This window comes from Cladophialophora immunda (assembly GCF_000835495.1).
Source record: "Cladophialophora immunda strain CBS 83496 unplaced genomic scaffold supercont1.3, whole genome shotgun sequence".
NCBI lineage: Eukaryota > Fungi > Ascomycota > Eurotiomycetes > Chaetothyriales > Herpotrichiellaceae > Cladophialophora > Cladophialophora immunda.
The window spans coordinates 4,859,745-4,876,274 of NW_015622543.1; the positions used below are offsets into that span (position 1 = coordinate 4,859,745).

General features: G+C 54.3%; 7 protein-coding genes across 7 annotated transcripts; 3 read left to right on the top strand and 4 right to left on the bottom strand.

The window, feature by feature from the left end:
* The first annotated feature begins 109 nt into the window (after positions 1–109).
* Positions 110–1,653, top strand: PV07_06072 (uncharacterized protein). The gene has a single exon (XM_016393019.1). The coding sequence runs from the start codon at positions 790–792 to the stop codon at positions 1,510–1,512; it is 723 nt and encodes a 240-aa protein (XP_016250538.1). The 5' UTR covers positions 110–789; the 3' UTR covers positions 1,513–1,653.
* PV07_06073 (potassium uptake protein) lies at positions 1,647–4,268 on the bottom strand (the record flags this gene model as incomplete). The annotated part of the gene is made up of 3 exons (XM_016393020.1): positions 1,647–2,708; positions 2,819–4,027; positions 4,083–4,268. 3 exons carry the CDS (start codon positions 4,266–4,268, stop codon positions 1,647–1,649), a joined length of 2,457 nt encoding a protein of 818 aa, XP_016250539.1.
* A 1,095-nt stretch (positions 4,269–5,363) lies between these two features.
* PV07_06074 (uncharacterized protein) lies at positions 5,364–7,530 on the bottom strand (the record flags this gene model as incomplete). The annotated part of the gene is made up of 2 exons (XM_016393021.1): positions 5,364–6,622; positions 6,678–7,530. 2 exons carry the CDS (start codon positions 7,528–7,530, stop codon positions 5,364–5,366), a joined length of 2,112 nt encoding a protein of 703 aa, XP_016250540.1.
* Positions 7,531–7,742: 212 nt separating this feature from the next.
* On the top strand, positions 7,743–9,160 carry PV07_06075 (GTP-binding protein ypt5). Its single transcript, XM_016393022.1, has 4 exons — positions 7,743–7,965; positions 8,017–8,036; positions 8,105–8,323; positions 8,378–9,160. Exons 1-4 carry the CDS (start codon positions 7,893–7,895, stop codon positions 8,723–8,725), a joined length of 660 nt encoding a protein of 219 aa, XP_016250541.1. The 5' UTR covers positions 7,743–7,892; the 3' UTR covers positions 8,726–9,160.
* On the bottom strand, positions 8,854–11,324 carry PV07_06076 (uncharacterized protein). Its single transcript, XM_016393023.1, has 2 exons — positions 11,186–11,324; positions 8,854–11,107 (listed from the first exon to the last, which is right to left on the bottom strand). Exons 1-2 carry the CDS (start codon positions 11,229–11,231, stop codon positions 9,231–9,233), a joined length of 1,923 nt encoding a protein of 640 aa, XP_016250542.1. The 5' UTR covers positions 11,232–11,324; the 3' UTR covers positions 8,854–9,230.
* A 121-nt stretch (positions 11,325–11,445) lies between these two features.
* On the top strand, positions 11,446–13,533 carry PV07_06077 (uncharacterized protein). The gene is made up of 3 exons (XM_016393024.1): positions 11,446–11,635; positions 11,688–11,819; positions 11,886–13,533. The coding sequence occupies exons 1-3, from the start codon at positions 11,543–11,545 to the stop codon at positions 13,260–13,262; spliced, it is 1,602 nt and encodes a 533-aa protein (XP_016250543.1). The 5' UTR covers positions 11,446–11,542; the 3' UTR covers positions 13,263–13,533.
* On the bottom strand, positions 13,463–16,244 carry PV07_06078 (uncharacterized protein; the record flags this gene model as incomplete). The annotated part of the gene is made up of 2 exons (XM_016393025.1): positions 13,463–15,796; positions 15,862–16,244. The coding sequence occupies 2 exons, from the start codon at positions 16,242–16,244 to the stop codon at positions 13,579–13,581; spliced, it is 2,601 nt and encodes an 866-aa protein (XP_016250544.1). The 3' UTR covers positions 13,463–13,578.
* Positions 16,245–16,530: the final 286 nt, after the last annotated feature.

Consider the following 16,530-nt stretch of genomic DNA (forward strand, 5'->3'; position numbering starts at 1 on the left):
CGGTCGCTCCTCAGCCAATCAATCGCGGCTGCGCTCGACGAGGGTCACCCAGCGTCTTCCGATGCCTTGGATACAGGCACTTCTTCCTCGTTGCTTTCTACTTGGTTCACTGCAGTTGGACCGGAGCCTTCTCAGCGTAGGGAGCAGCCCGCCGCGAGCTATGCCAGCCCATGCCAGATATCACCACAGAGCACATCGACCTTGCACCCTCAATTCCCCTATTAACCCGCATGAACGACTGTTTGCAGGGAGACCAAACACGAGCTTCGTTTCTTATATCCCTTCCTATGCGGCCAACTCTACGAGCGATGGCCTTTTCCAGGGGATGCCGGGGCAAGACAACAGAGAGCCACATCGGTGCAAGATTTCCTCCTACTGACGGGCCTTATGGCGCTGCTACAGTCACAACTGGAGCAGCAGAGCCACGCGTACTACAGAAAGGTCTGATGGCCATTAGGGACCCGTCCGGCCTTGTGCGGCCGATGTCGCTCCTCTCTTCCACCGTCTGAAGATTACTTGAGCATGTTATGTTGTCTCTTCTTCGCGCAGCTGAGAATACTTCCCCCATCGGCGATCAATCCACTAACATACGCGAAATGTTGATTCATTGGCCAACACCGCTGGCAGCCTGATGCCTCGATATGCCCGACTCCTCGGCGAGCTCGGCTCTATCGCTGATTGTCGCTTTTGTGGACGCGTTACAGACGTCTATATAAACAGTGACCGTCGTCTTCAGAACAGAGGGAGGAATTCGTTTGATCTCGGTCCACCAGCTAGTCTCTTGTCAACATGTCCTCATCCACCACCCTCTACCAACGCGCCCAGGAAATCGATTCGGTCGCACAATCCTCCCTCCTCCCCCAACCCAACACTAGTCTCTCGCAAGCGCTTTCCTATGCTCTTGAAAACTCCGCCGCCAACGGTCTTCCACCCATAACCATCTCCCCACTGCAAGGTCAATTCTTGGCGGTCCAAGCCCAGCTGATCAACGCAAAGAACATCCTCGAAATCGGGACGTTGGGAGGATACTCGACGCTCTGGTTTTTGAGTGCCGGTGCCCATGTCACCTCTCTCGAGATCAACCCTCATCACCGTGACATGGCCCTGCAGAACCTCAAGCATGCGGGCTACGACGAGGGAAAGGATTTCGAGATCATCCTCGCACCCGCGCTAGAGAGCCTTCCGCGTCTTCTTGCAGAACAAAAGGACGGCAAAAGGGGCAAGTTCGACTTGGCCTTCATCGACGCGGACTGGGCCGAGCAATACGAGTATTTCCAACACGCCGTGCAACTTGCACGTCCGAACGGGTGCATTTACGTCGACAATGTCGTACGCGGGATCCTCGAGGGACCAGATAGTAAAGAGTTTGAGGCCGGTCAGAAGGAGAGTTTGCCGGTCAAGGTAGGGAAAGACGACAGAGTACAGGCCACGCTGGTGAGTGTCGTCAGCAGTCACAAGGGACGTGAAGGCGAGACGTTTGATGGGTTTCTCTTGGCCGTCGTCAAGGGGTGAGAAAGCAAAGAGACTGGGGTTGTTGTTGGAGGGCCTGTCTCACAGAATCAGTAGAAAACGCACCTGTCCTAGTCGACATGCTCCATATGCAAACTGCCTTTTCGCGTTGCTCGGAGAGCTCTCTCTCCTCCAAATCACACCTCCTTGACGAATCCTACCTCAACGACTTTCTCCACTGGCACATTCAGAGCCTGAACTTTCGTGCGCGTATTTTCTCGAAGCCACAAAAATATTTCCAACAATCCTCTTCGCAAGATATACCCTGGCGTCGGTTTGCCCTTTCTCACACGCATTTGTTCCTTGCCCACGACGTAGACCACTTGGCTCTCGTACGCTCGTTGCAGTCCAGCAAGCCTGTGAGCGAGCTCGAGATTCTCTGAAGAAGGGCGTCCGGATTCAGGTGCGGAGGAAGGGATGGTCACTTCGGTAGAAGAGTAGACAAGATCCCTTTCCTTTGCGACTCCATTGATTAAATCTGCATCTGCGCTCGAAATGATCCCGAAACATTCGCGGACGAGAAAGTTGCGGATCTGCTCGTAGAGCAACCCTCCCAAATCGTTTGTCACGACTTCGTCATTATACCCGTGCCGGATCATGATGCGATACGTATCGGGCATGACCCGCTTGCTGTTTCCATCGTCGTCCCCGATATAACACCGCGACACAGCATATCTCTCGTCGGGCGGCACAGTGGGAATCTGCAAGGGCCGCAAGTGGAAGAAGACAATGACATCGTTCGCGGCATGAAATTTCTGCAAAAAGTGGATGAACACCGTCGGCGTACTGGAGGGTAAGCCAGACTTGTCAAAGAAAATCCCCATGCCTTCGATGCGCCTAATTTCCTTGCCACCAAATGCAGGCGAAAGCTTCAGCTTCCGGGTATAAATGTTGGTGCTGTCCGCAACAGGGGTCGCAGTGGCCTGGATCAAATGACTTGGTGGGAAGCGATCTGATGCTTCGGCGCGCCATTGCTGTTCCTTGCCGTATCGCCAGAGCAGAAAAGTGGAAGTGAGAACCATTGCCAGAGCCAGTGTGAACCATGCACCTTCGGGTACTTTTGTTACGGCCGACGAGAGGAAGGTACCATCAAAGAGTGCGAAGATGAGCCAAACAGGCAGCACAAGGTAAGCTGGGACACGCCAGACAATCAACGCGACTATTGCGACCATGCAGGTTGTCAACATGGTCACCAAGATCTGCATAGCGGGAATTAATCAGTTCAACCACGCCAGAAAACAGCGTTACCATCCCCGGGAGCGAAACATCGAAAATCACTGTACAGGGTAAATTCAGAGCTATTACGTACCACGCAGACACCATAAGCATGGCCCAAGTTCGTGGTATTGGTATAGACTCCCGTCACGATGACAGTACCGACCATGAGCAGCCAATTCGCGATAGGAATGTAGACTTGCCCGTAGAAGATCCTCGAGGTATGCACCACCTTGATTTGGGGAAAGTAGCTTAACTTCATAATTTGGGTGAGTAGCTGAAAGACCGCTGTGATTATTGCTTGACTTGCAACGACTGCTGCCAAAATCGCGATAATCAGCGACGGCCAGAAACACCCCGGTGGGACTGTGTTGTAGAACGGATTTGACCACGCAGACGGGTCGTCAGAGATATATGCTGCTTGGCCAATATAACCGAGCAACAGGCACGGGAAGGCAAATGTAAGCCAGGAGAGCTGAATGGCGCGTTGAGTAAAAGCCCCCAAGTCGGCGAACAGGGCTTCACAGCCGGTAAATGCCAGAAGAATACCTCCCAGACTTTTCCAGCCGTCAGTCTTGTTCCGGACCAAGTAGGCTCCAGCGAAGTAAGGTGAAAACGCCTTGAGAACTGACGAGTCGTGCCGAGCCAGGTTGTATATGCCGAATGCGGCATTGAGTAGTAGCCAGATAATAACAATAGGGGCGAATGTACTTGCGAGCTTCGTTATGCCAAATGGCTGAACCAGAAAAAGGATAACAAGAATACCGCACGATGAGCCGATGATGGTGCTCTGTGATATAGTAGGGTGAACAACCTCTATCCCTTGAATAGCCCCGAGGACCGATTGCGCCGGTGTAAGGACACCATCAGACATGACGAGAGCGACGCCAAAGACGCCTAGAATATTCAGCAGCCATTGCGTCGTTCGAGATCGTTCCATTAGGCCTCGTGTTTTCTGTGCCGATCGTCCTAAGTCACTAGCAGTGTGACGTTCTATTTTGACCAACTGCTCCTCTCGAGGATCACGTCTGACGATGTTTGCATACCTCGACAAAAGGGAGAAGAGGGCGAATGTCCCCCCTTCGCCTTCATCGTCTGCAGAAAGAACAATCAGGCAGTATTTGATGCTGACCATGATAGTGAGGGACCAAATGATCAGAGACAGGGCTCCAAGCAGGTCGTCATAAGAAGGGTCGTCTGTGAAAGTCGAGGAGTAGACATAGAGGGGACTTGTGCCGATATCGCCGTAGATGACTCCGGTGGATTGATATGCCAGCCATAGCAGCTTGATTCCTGTAAAGGTCTGTCTCTGGTCAGTGTTGTTGTGCAGCTGGTGCGACAAGTAAGCTGCCGTTTACCTGCTTCCTCTTGAGATCTCGGTCCTGGATTTTGAGCGACTCTGTATCTTCCTCATTTCTCACACGCCTTCTCGAGTTCTGAGCACGAATACTTCCGACCCCCGCAACCTCTCTGCTTCTCAATGTGTAGAAGTGCGATGCCACCGGCCGGATCGCATCGTCGGATTGATTGCGAGGGCGTGCCATTCGGTCACGGCTTCATCAAGTTGTACAAGCGAAGTGCGAAGTTTCGAAGCGTGCCAGATCCGCCGAGTTCCCAGCAGCGCCAACAGGGTCGAGAGATGCAGGGCGAAGGAAAGAGGAGTCGAGGAGAGAAGAGATCCCATATGTGGGATGGCCGCATGGAATACGTCTTGTGAGCAAGACACCCGCGTGATACCCCCATTTTCATTGGAAAGCGTGAAAGCTAGGGACAGCGCATGGCTATTTGAGAGGGTTAGGCTGCATGGATCTGCATCGCCACAATGCCATTATCCCACATACCCCACCACCACTGCCTAGACGAACTTGGCGGATGGCATAGGCGGTGTCTCTACCTGATCTGGGATCAGGAGGGAAGAAGTGTGACAAAGGAAATGTGTCAGAAGCATGAAAGAGCAGGAAAGGTTGTCCTGGAAATAAAGGGAGCACTCTCAGCCCATAGTCAGTACTCGATACAGCCTCTTGTAGGCTTCTTCTGCCACGGCGCAGTGGAGAGTCGGTGGATAATCGGGCCACCGCGTCCACTGGGGAGATAACGAGCAGAAACTAAGAGCTGCATTGCATTTTCGATGCGCCAACGCCAGCCGAGCGAGGAGGATGCGTGGGGACGCGTGGTAAACAATAATCCCTCATGCAGGTGAGGAGACACTGCGACCAGGACGAGGTGTGGTAGGCATAAGGCGGACGAGGTGGAGGAAACAAGGTATAGATAGGTGGACGCTTGAGCTGCTCTAGCGTCGGCAAAGGGGCCATGGGCCAGTAGAAGATCGTCTCACCTCTTCAGCTGCTGTTCCGTCCTCCCGGCAGCTTCAGGTCGTGACATGCCGCTTCCTGTTAGACGTGTTCGGGCTGACCTTTCCACAACGACATGGTGGTGGACTCGGGGGAGAAGCGTGGCTCGAAAGTGCGGATCTGAACACCGCTCTCTTTGGTGGCTCTCGTGTAGCCTTGTCGGAATAGATATATATAGCAGATTCGAGCCAGGGCTCTGCAGCTCGCCCACTGCAGACACTCGAGTCAAGCAGGAAGGATGAATAGATAATCCCTGACAGCCAGCCACAGTTCGGTTTTCTTGTGCCGTTATTCTATCCTCTTCTTGCCCTCTTCCATATATCCCATATTTGCCGTGCTAATGTTCCTCATTCTCCGATCCTTGCCGCTTGCCGACGCGATGATCGGCCCCACGACTTTGTCCTTGTGAGCCCGGGATAGGGCCTCCGAATACCCTTCACTCGCGAACGCTGGGGTGTTGAGTTTCGGCCAATTGACATACAACAGTCCATGTGCATAAATGAACTGGAACGCCCACCCGGCCACAACCAAACACAAAATAACAAAGATACGCAGGGGCCAGATTGCTGAGTCCGGCGGCCGCCGAGTGAGAAGTGACACAAACACAATAAACAAAGACGCGGCCAACACATATGGCACAGCTTGAATGATGAGCGGCCTTCGGTCCGCAAACATCAGAGAAGATCCAACACCATAGGTGGACGGCAAATAGGAGCCCAGAAAGAGATCGAAGCCGTCCTGCCGCGGGCCATCCAGAAAGTTGTTGCGGATATACCGGGTGGCGGAGTTGTTGAAATCCTGTACCGCCCCAGCTCTCGTGCGTTTTCCAGTACGCGTAAAGTCCGTCTTCAACGCGCCGGTACCCGAGTACGAGTTCGAAACCACATCTGCGTTGTCGGCCCATACGTTGCGGAACAGAAACTCGAATGCTCTGTCGTCTTGAGCCCTCTCGCCGGGTTGCAGGATGCCGGCGTCTTGGAACTGTTGAGTCAAGGCCCATCTACCCAACATGCTCTGGACCACGTTTGTCCGATCTAGGCAGTCCATGCAATTGGTGCGCACCACTGCGGTCTGCCGACATCGAACCTCCAGGACTCCAGATGGGTCACCGGGCATTTCGACGCCCCGGAAATACTGCCCTTTCCTCAGGCCATCTATCAGCTCATCCAGCAAGAGTTCGGCCCGGTGCCATTTGTACCCTTTGGTCTCACTGTGAAAATCGAAGTAGATATAGTGTAGTTTGTCCATTCTCTGGCGGCTGTTCTGCGGTTCAATATCTCGGAATTTTTCGTCCGTCCGTGCACCGGCTTCGACCGACTCTTGCGGAGAGCTGACGAGGATTCGGACCATCTGTTCATAAGCCTTCTTCACTCGTTCCTCCCTGCCGCGCTGATTGACCAGGTTAACCAAGTAGTTCTCGCCATAGATTCTGATCTGCTCGTCAAAGTGCTTCCGTGCGGCATCGACCGCGGACTCCACACCCCGGATTTGCAGCTTGGGGGTGTAGCGAAGGTCGTTGATCTCTGCCCAGAAGACAGGGACACTACCTGGTGACCACCCCGTTAGTACCGGTAGTGGTCCAAAGTGACATGTGTTGCTTACCGCGCGTCTGGATGTATGACATGACTTGGGTCTCTGTAGACTGGCTTCCGGCATTTCCATTCTGCATGCCTTGTCCGCCCGCGTAGCCAGTCGGGCCTGAGGCGTCGTTGAGCAGAGCAACCTGCTCTGTCTCGTTGAAGTTCGCCACGTGGCCTTCATCGTCAACCCCCCGAGAGAAATATCTTGTCCCACCGCGAAATCTAGACCTTCTGGTGATAAGGGCGAAAGTGAACGGAGTGTTCTTGACCTTGGCCGGCGTGATACGCAACATGCCATGCATGACCGGGAGAATGTATGGATCCGCGCCAGGTTGTTGTTGTCCCCGCAGCCCTCCTAGCCTGAAGTCGATCAGGTCTGTCTGGACGAACCTGTTCCAAAAGAAGCGATCATCTGCTCTCTTCCACATTGGCTGGGAGTGGTCCGACTCGGACTGGCGCTGGAAGCTGGAGGTTATGTCAATCGAGTAGGAGAAATACATCGGGCTCGAGGTAAGTAATGCCTTGAGGTAAGAGAGGTACGTGTCTTCGTCGGGGTCGCGGACGGGCCGCTCGCGCAGGGGGAGGAACTCGGTAGCGACGACTTTGTAGATCATGTGGCCACGCAGTCTGCCCATGGGCTGTGCTTTGGTGATGACAATGATGTACTTGTCCAGCTTCAGTTTGATGATGCCCAAGATCCCGGCGATACTCGACACCCGTTTTGCCCCCAGGAGAGACCCATCGTTCAGTCGGATATCCCCCGACGGTCTCTCGACCACCAGAGTTGGTGCAGAGGAGTTGGAGGGCGAGGTGAAAGCGTAATGGCTGGTGGAGGCGTGGACGTTGATGTCCCGGAAGGGAAGCAAGTTAGCCATTGCGAAGAGAGCTCGAGGGTGGTCGCAGAGAGGCCTTTGTCAAAGTCTTTACTATCGTATCATGATTTGGGTACAGGATAAGGGTTGGGAAGATAAAGAAATCGTGAAAGAGGGAGAGGCTGCGTAACTGTTGCCCGTTGTTTGTGGCGGTGATTTGGCTGCCTTCCGTCATCTTCTTGGCCCAGATCTCCCAGATCTCCCCCAACTGTCCGGAACTTTCGAACTGCAAGTAATAACACCACCGGCCAGACAATCATCAAACGTACCAAATTCTTCTTAAATCGTTACCCCGAGTCCGAGGCTGATCTCCAGAGGCCTGTTCGACACCTGAATCGTAGCCAAATATCAATCGCAGCCCGATCATGGCCGCTCGAGCTCCCGCAGGCCGACCAGGCGCAGGCGGCAGGTTTGCCCAATTCAAGCTCGTCCTTCTCGGTATGTTGAGGACAACCCCCTCCTCGTAAGCCACTCATTAATGCCATCCAGGTGAATCGGCAGTAGGAAAGGTACTTTGCCAGGCAACTCCGGTACCCCCTACGAATCATTCCGTCCTAACAGATCTTCCTTGCCGCAGAGCTCTTTAGTCCTCCGTTTTGTCAAAGATCAATTCGACGACTACCGCGAATCTACCATCGGGGCCGCATTCCTCACTCAGACGATATCATTAGACGAGAACACGACGGTCAAATTCGAGATATGGGATACCGCGGGTCAAGAGCGATACAAGTCCCTCGCTCCGATGTACTACAGGAATGCGAACTGCGCAGTGGTTGTTTACGATATCACCCAGGCGGTACATTCCCCCTACTCTTGGAAAGGTGGAACAACAACTAATAGTGCTTGCCAGTCATCCCTAGATAAGGCCAAGTCGTGGGTCAAGGAACTCCAAAGACAGGCCAACGAAAACATCATCATCGCCCTTGCCGGCAACAAACTCGACATCGTCGAAGAGTACCCCGACAAGCGGGCCATTCAGACCGCCGACGCAGAAGCATATGCCAAAGAAGCCGGCCTGCTCTTTTTTGAAACATCCGCAAAGACGTCGACGAACGTCAAGGAATTATTCACCGCCATTGCGAAGAAACTGCCCCTGGATCAGGCGGGGCCCAGGAATCTGAGGGCGACTCCCCGACCGGGTGTGGATTTGAGACCGGAATCGACTGGGACGCAGGGCGCAGGGAATTGCCAGTGTTGATTGCCGGGCAGCCGCCAAGTAGCCGTTCTCTGAGATTGTTCATGTCCGTCTTTCCCAAGGGTTTGATCTAGCAGGCGCAAGACGGGAAGGTATTGTGTGGGCGGGTTAGGGCGCGGATGCTGGATAGGGGAATCTGGAATTCGCAAATGCTAGCCTAGTCGATGTCAACCATCTAACAGCACATTCGACACCGGGGAGCTGTCAACGATAGGACCCGAGCAGGGAATACCGATGAGGCCGTTGACAAAGGCGCCCGGTAAGACCTCTCCCCGGATCGAAGACCATCCATCGACACCCATCATTGTTATATACTTTGCCAGGCAGTGCCACAGGCGTTTCCGAGAACAGTTATCAGTGTCCAGGATTGTGTGGCGTTTGTTTTATCAAGCACAATCCTCTAATGCCTAGAGATACAGTTGTTTCGCGACCCTCTCAGCCAGCGACCCTCTCCTGATCCAATACCCTGCATCCCTTCCTTCGTGCCATCGATAGCCTTCTTGTGCACTTACACAGATCCGCCGCTCCTGTTCCCGGCTTTATCCCCAACCAAACCCGCCATCTCCAACAACGCCCTTGCACCATCTTTGTCCCCTCCAAAGTTGACTCCCCTGCGTCGGGCGGCCTCGGCCTCCTCCCATGCGAGACGTTTCTTCTGCTTGGCCATTTCGTCCTCTTCCCCTGCGTTGTCGGATAGCGAGCCGGTGCGGGCGAGGGGAAAAGATATCCCCCAGACTTCGAGCGTGTCGAGGTCAAATTCCGCCTTTTTGGGCTGCGTGGTTTCCCGTTGATGTTTCTGCGCCGTCTCCAAACCCGGGTCCGTCATGAACGCACCGACGCCGGCGTCCCCGTCGTGCTGGAATGTGCATGTTGACATGTCGCTGTCGATCAGCACGCTGACCGGTCCCAAAATCGGCGGCTGAGGTGGGCCGGTACGAGACTGCTGCGGGGGAATCACACAGCCTAGTGCGATGCCTGTTTTCGAGTTGAAATACGAGAAGGGGATGGTGCGGTTATACTGATTTGCGAGGAACACACAATGGCGGGGGAGGAGTTGGAAGAGGCAGGATGCCTTTAACGGTCCATCGCTGGAGGATGGGGGCGTCGGCTTTTCACGCCACGGCTCGGGGAGGTATGCGCCGATGACAATGGGGTTGTTTGTATCAGGAAGCGTGCCCGAGATGAGGACTAATGTTGAAGATTGCCACGAGTGAACTTGACGAGAGAAGGAGGACAAGGAGGTGCCGTGGGATGAAGTCGAGTAGAGTTGGTTGAAACGGGCGTTGGAGGCGAAGATGTTTTTGAGGGAGGAGTTGGACGAGATAGTTGAGGAGATTTGCAGGGACATGGACATTTGAGCGAGGAGGGTATCGGTAAAGATGGTGCTGAAGGTGGTGTCATCGGGTGATTTATAAATGGGCGATGGTATGGCCTCGACGGTTTCGACAGCTGGTAGGGAGTTGCGCTGTTTGTTGAGGTTGAAGTTCTTGCTGAACAGGAAATGCTCGAACAGGGCATTGAGAGGCTCGAACAGGTCGGGCAAGGTCGTTGTGACGGTCTTGACAAAGTTGGAATACCTGATCCCTCTGCTGTGAGGCTCTGGGTCGAAGGCTGCCACGATGGCATCCGCTGAGGCGTTGAGAGCCTGGAGCCGCTCTTCATCCAGACGCTCACCGTAGCTGGCCAGCGTGGTCAAGGGTGTAACGCCCGCGACCAGCAGCAACAGGGTCACGAGTTTCTTGAGGTTGTCTGCAGGGATCATTGCATGGTTGATCTTGCGGTTGGTCTTCTGGTCGTGCTTGAAGACCTCGATGGCGTCGAGCGAGTCGAGCGCGGCAAGGGCAAGGTCGTCATCGTCTTCGTCCTCGTCATCATTTACAGGCTCATCGACGGCAAACCCAGCGACATGAGAACGGACGCCCTGCTCGACTTCGCGCTCCTTCAACATGTCGTCCGGAAGCTGGTCCTTCACAATATCCTCCATATTCGGACCCTCCTTCGGCGAGGCCACACTATGGCGTCGATCGAACACCGCCAGGCTTCGGAACAACAGTTTGATTTTGTCCTGATCGCCTCTCTTCAGCACCTTCTTGTACCTACCTGTCATGATAGTGATGACCTTCAACATGGCCTCTCTGGTCAATATACACGGCGCTAGACTCGGAAATGGAAACGCCCCAAGGTATGTACACATATGATACAAGACAGGTCCAGCCTTGAGGGGCTCTGGGAGGGCGAGGAAGCCGCACAGCGTGTCTTCCTTCCAGTATTCGACATCCTCCTGGTGATCTGCCAAGTTCTTGAAGTTGTCTTTGTAGTGCGCTATCTCCAGATGGGTGTAGCACTTGGAGGCAAAGCGGAGGGCCAACTCGTGGCTCAGTTGCTCTGGATGAGTGAGTTGACATCGAACAGACCCAAGAATGGCTGTGTCGCTGATTAAAATGATTAAAATGGTTCACTCACCGACTGGGATTTCCCTCGGCGGCGGTGAGGACTGTGATTGACCCATCGTTACTCCCTCTAGCCTCAAGATATATGCTCATAGACAGAAGCGATGCAAGACCTAGGAAGAGTCATTGCTGAGTCCCGATGAATATGCCGTGTATGCCCTCAGATAATGGTGGTCAGACCACACCCGCCCAGGGTATTGCTTTTCTTGTCACAGCTTCTTCACCAGGCAACCACAATGCTCCGCCATACAACGAACTTGACGAGTACGGCCTCCGGATTGACTTCGACGCGAATGCTTGTTTTCGGGTCCGGTAGGTATTTCTCGGGTCGTGTGCAGGAATTGCGGGCGCTCACCACGCCTGCCCTATCATGAGGAGATGGATCTTCAAATGTTCTACTCATCTTCGGCTCATCGTTCGCAGCTCTGCGACGATGTCAACCGCCATGGCACGGACGTACGCTGTAAGTGTCATGAGCCAGCTTGACTTTGAGGACAGGACTGACCACTCTGCAGGATGCCGTGACGTCGCTGAACACTCTTCAGTCCAATTTTGCAATTGTGGATGCGGTCCGCAAGTCTGGAGGCAGGCTGAATGAGCTGTCCATTCCTGAGATGATTGAATGGTGCCGCAAGATTGGATACAAAGTACGCGACGACCAACCCCGCCAGAAGCAGTCACGCTCCCTCCTCAACTAACCCCCGCCTGCCTAGCCTTCGGATTTCAATGCGTTAAAGGTTATACACATAGCTGGAACCAAGGGCAAAGGGTCGACTGCAGCCTTCACCTCATCGATCCTAACACAGTTCGTCGGAGGCAAGGGAGCTAAGTCGTTGTCAAAAGTTGGCTTGTACACATCTCCACATCTTCGATTTGTTCGGGAACGCATACAGATCAATGGAGAACCTCTGTCGGAGAGCCAATTCGCCCAGTATTTCTTCGAGGTCTGGGATAGGCTGGAATATGTCGCGAAAGAAGCAGGACAAGACCCCTACTCTCCGGGATCGAAACCTGTCTATTTCAGATTCCTCACCTTGATGGCCTTCCATGCCTATATGAGGGAGAAGGTAGACGTTGCTGTGATTGAGTGTGGCATCGGTGGTGCCTATGACAGTACAAATGTCTTTGAAGCCCCGGCCGTCACTTGCATCACAAGCCTCGGTATTGACCATGTCGGCATGCTCGGTTCCACAATCGGCGAGATTGCCTGGCACAAATCGGGAATCATGAAGAGCGGCGTCAAGTGTTTCACCCCAAGCACTCAGACCGCGGAGGCGAAAGCAGTGATGGAGCGGGTTGCCCATGAAAAAGGGAGCGAGCTCCAGTATGTGGACGTGGATCCAGCTGTAGCCAACGGCGAGATCAAGCTCGGACTCCAAGCGGACTTCCAAAAGATGAATGCTAGTCTTGCCGTCGCTCTAGCAAAAACTTGGCTGGATCAACAAGGTTACACTGACGACGTCGACTACAAGCAAAAGTTTGCGCGCGGTCTGGAAACTGTTCGGTGGCCAGGCAGATGTGAGACACGCTTTGAGCCAGGAGTCAAATGGTGCATTGATGGCGGTCACACCCTCGAAAGCCTTGAGCTGGCAGGAAAGTGGTTTGCTTCTCAACTTATGACCAAGAAGGACTCTTCAGGTCCCCTTCACCCTCAACCCCGTTTCTTGATCTTCAATCAACAAACACGCGACGCTGCTTCGCTGGCGACGGCACTATTCAACACGTTGTCGGCGGCACTTAATGAACCCCATCCATTCACCCATGCTATTTTCTGCACGAACACGACATTCAAGGACACAGGCTTCAAACCCGATCTCATCTCGGTGAATGTCAATGCCTCAGATGTTGACTCGCTGAAGGTCCAGAATAATCTCGCTGAAACATGGAGAGGCATTGATTCCTCGACTCAGGTCCAAGTGGTGAGAACAATCGAAGAAGCAGTCAGTATCGTCCGCAACTTTACGAATGCTCACCGCCAGAAAACTGCCGGAACAGACGATGGGAAAGAAGTGGCGGCCCTGGTCACGGGCAGCCTGCACCTCGTTGGGGGCTTCTTGGAGGTTTTGGAGAGTACCAAAACTTCGGAGTAAAATGGGATGGAGTCAAGCTCATCAACTGATGCGATGCTCTAATGAGTTCAATAGATAAAAGTGCAAGGACGGCCTCACCACCAGCGAATCTGCAAGATAGAAATGATACCCATGTATGTGTATAAACAATATGTCTCACAATCATCAAGCGAAAAAGGTATCCGCAATGGAGGAAAACGTCGCTCTCTCCTCGCCAAACGCCAATTACAAGCAGGAGCGCAAGAGGCTACCTTTTTCCTGTACATTGCTCATAACCGCGATACTTTCCAAGGTTGCCGTATCGTTTCTCATCGTTACTGTGACTTCTTACGGTCGTTCAATGCCGCCCACTTCTCCCCACCGTCGGACTCGCAGGACTTATCGTCTCGAACAGACTCCTCCTGTGCTCCTCGTCCTGGGGCATGGACCCTCCTTCCCCTGCCCGCGTGGGACTCGGCAACGTCCCTATTCCGCTGCTCGAGCTCTCGTTGCCGTGCTGATACTGGGACCAATGCGCCTCTTTGTCACTGTCAGCAGGCAATTCATGGGCGGCGCTCTGGCGGCGCGAACTTGGCTCCTGCTCCTCGATGATCGGCTGGACGGAACTGCTCTCGCTGCTCCGCTCCCTGTCGAACGGGAATCGCGTTGCGTTGGTGTTGCGCGCCCTGCTGCTGTTGCCACCACGCCAGTTGTTTTGGGTGGCCGGGAATGGCCACGCGAGCGTCTCGTTGGTGCCCGTCGAAGAGTAGTTGGACGAGCTCGAGTTCTCGTGGCTAGGGCTGGAGATCTCGGACGTGGCGCCTGGAGGAGGGAAGCGCACACTGCGGAGGGGTGATGATGTGGCGCCGGCGGTGTTGGTGTTGGTGTTGGTGTTGGTGTTGGTGTTGGTGTTGGTGTTGGTGTTGGTGTTGGTGTTGGTGTTGTTGTTGTTGTTGCCGTTGCCGTTGAAGCTGTTGCTTAACGGAGATGGGCGGTAGACATCATCGGAAGATGTCGATTGCGAGTTCGAGTTGGAGTGTGTGTGGCCGAAATTGGCGTTGTACGCGTAGTCGACGATCCCCGAGTGACGCGGATGGCCGAGATTGTTGTACGGCGTGGCCAGTTCGTAAGGCGGCTTGGGACGTTCTGTGTTGTTGGCCATTTCATGGCGCTCTGGTTGCAGTGGGGGAGTTGCTTCCTCGGACAGAGAGGTATACCCAACTTGCTGCACCTCTGGTGGCGAGCTTTGGGAGGATTGACGGAATTGATGTGGCGGGCGTTTTGGACTCCCTGCGGCGCATGAAGCCCCGTTCAACCATCGTGTGATCCGGCTATTGCTGGAATGCGAAGACTTCTCCGAAGAGCCACTGTTGATGATCCGACGGCGCCGGACCAGGAGGAATATGAGGATGAGGATGAGGATGAACATCACGGCAGCCGCGACACTGATGCCAATGATGGCGCCTTTGCTGACTCCCGAGTGTCCACCGCCCGACGAGCCCGCTGAGGAGCCATTGACGGGGTATGGGTAGTAGTTTGTGATTTGTCTCGAATACGATTTCGCGAAGACGCCAGCCAGGGCCCCGTCCGACCAGGCCGCCGTCTTTGTAGAGCCTCCTTGAGCATTACCCCCTATCACTTTGGTGATGGCGGCGGGCACCTGATAGTCCGACCAGGTCGAGGGATCGTAGGTGTTCTGAAACTCGAGATTGTTGAGGTTGAAAATCTGAAGGATGCCGCCTTCGACACAATTCGCTTGGTTTTGGTGGACGCCGCCAATGACAAACATCTGATCGGGATATGGAGTGACGCAACGGTGGCCCGAGCGGCCGTGAGACTTGTTCCCGCTGTACGCTTTGATCCACTGGAAAGATGGGATCGATAGGATCCAGACGTCGTCCGAGGGTTCGTCGTCCGCGTTCAACCCATCGTATCCACCGTAGATGTAGACGTTGAACGACGACGAGTCCTTGGCCATTGCGACGACAGAGCAGAACTCGGTGAGCTGGCCCGGGGCCTGACCGGTGGTCTTTTGCAGGTACCAGGTGCTGGAGGCGACGTCGTAGACCGGCAAGGACGTCATGAAGCCGGGACTCTGCGCCTCACTTTCCGAAGTCTGCGAGCTGTTCAAGCCCGACGCCCAGATCTCCTCGGGCGCAGAGACGCCGCCGATCGCGACCAGGACGCCTTTCTCGGAGACGGGGATCCAGACCAGCTCGGCGTTTGCGCGCGGCCGGATGTTGTCCGGGAGCGTGGTGTTTGTCCACTTCTCGCTCCTCATGACCGACATGTCCACCTCGATCAGAGTGTCCGCCGTCACATTGGCGGACGAGTCCTCGTAGTATATCGGGCCCCAGGTCGGCGACCGCATGCCGCTGAAGTAGAACCCCAGGTTCTCACTGGGCGCAGACACTCCCGCGCCGTTTGTGATGTATCTCGTGACGCCGTCCGGCAGAGTTCCCTGGTAAAAGCCGGGACTCCAGCTGGCTCGATCCGGACCGTACTGGTAGGCTTCATATCCCAGGACAGTTTCGGCGCTTTGCGGAGAGGCAGAATCGGTGAGACGGGGGAGACCACTGTTCAGTGAAAATGTAATTAGCAATTTTAAACGGCGGTATCGACAACAACAAAAAAGACCTACCCGTAAAGATACAACTCCCCGTCGTTGGTGAACATGGTCCCATCGACATAGTTGGGCGCAATGTTGTTTCCTGCGCCACCTGCTTTCGACATGCGATCAAACAAGCCCGACACGTTAGTTGTCGTGGTGTCAAACGGCCTCGAGAAGTTCAAAACGAACATGTCGCCCTCGACGTTGCCATCGCTGCTCACGACCGGCGCGGTTCCATCTGCAAAGGCCGTTTGCCACCACAACAAGCCACCGTCGAGGTACAGGGCATCCCGGACGACTCCAGCCCTCAATCGAGCCCAGTTGCATATAGTATAGTTTTCCTGGACTGATATGCCATGCGCGAGTCCCAGCAGTAAACTCCCGAGCACGACGGATTTCGCATACAGTTTCATAGCGAGTTATGTTGCAGGATTCCCGGTGTCATCTCTGTTCATTAGACCACTGACAACGAACTCGATCCCGCCTGACAAAGCATTGAACAATTTACCTTCCGTGTGGAATTCCAGAGCGTTGATTTTCGCTGGGAAGGAGAAAACCGTGCGCTCTGAGACATGCCTCGTATTGATACTTACCGATCATCACCAGGAGCAAAATTTGCCACCGGGAGGACTATCACTACATCAGCCGTTGAAGCAGCATTTCCCCTTGGCACTTGATTTTTGGCGATGCTCGATCCTC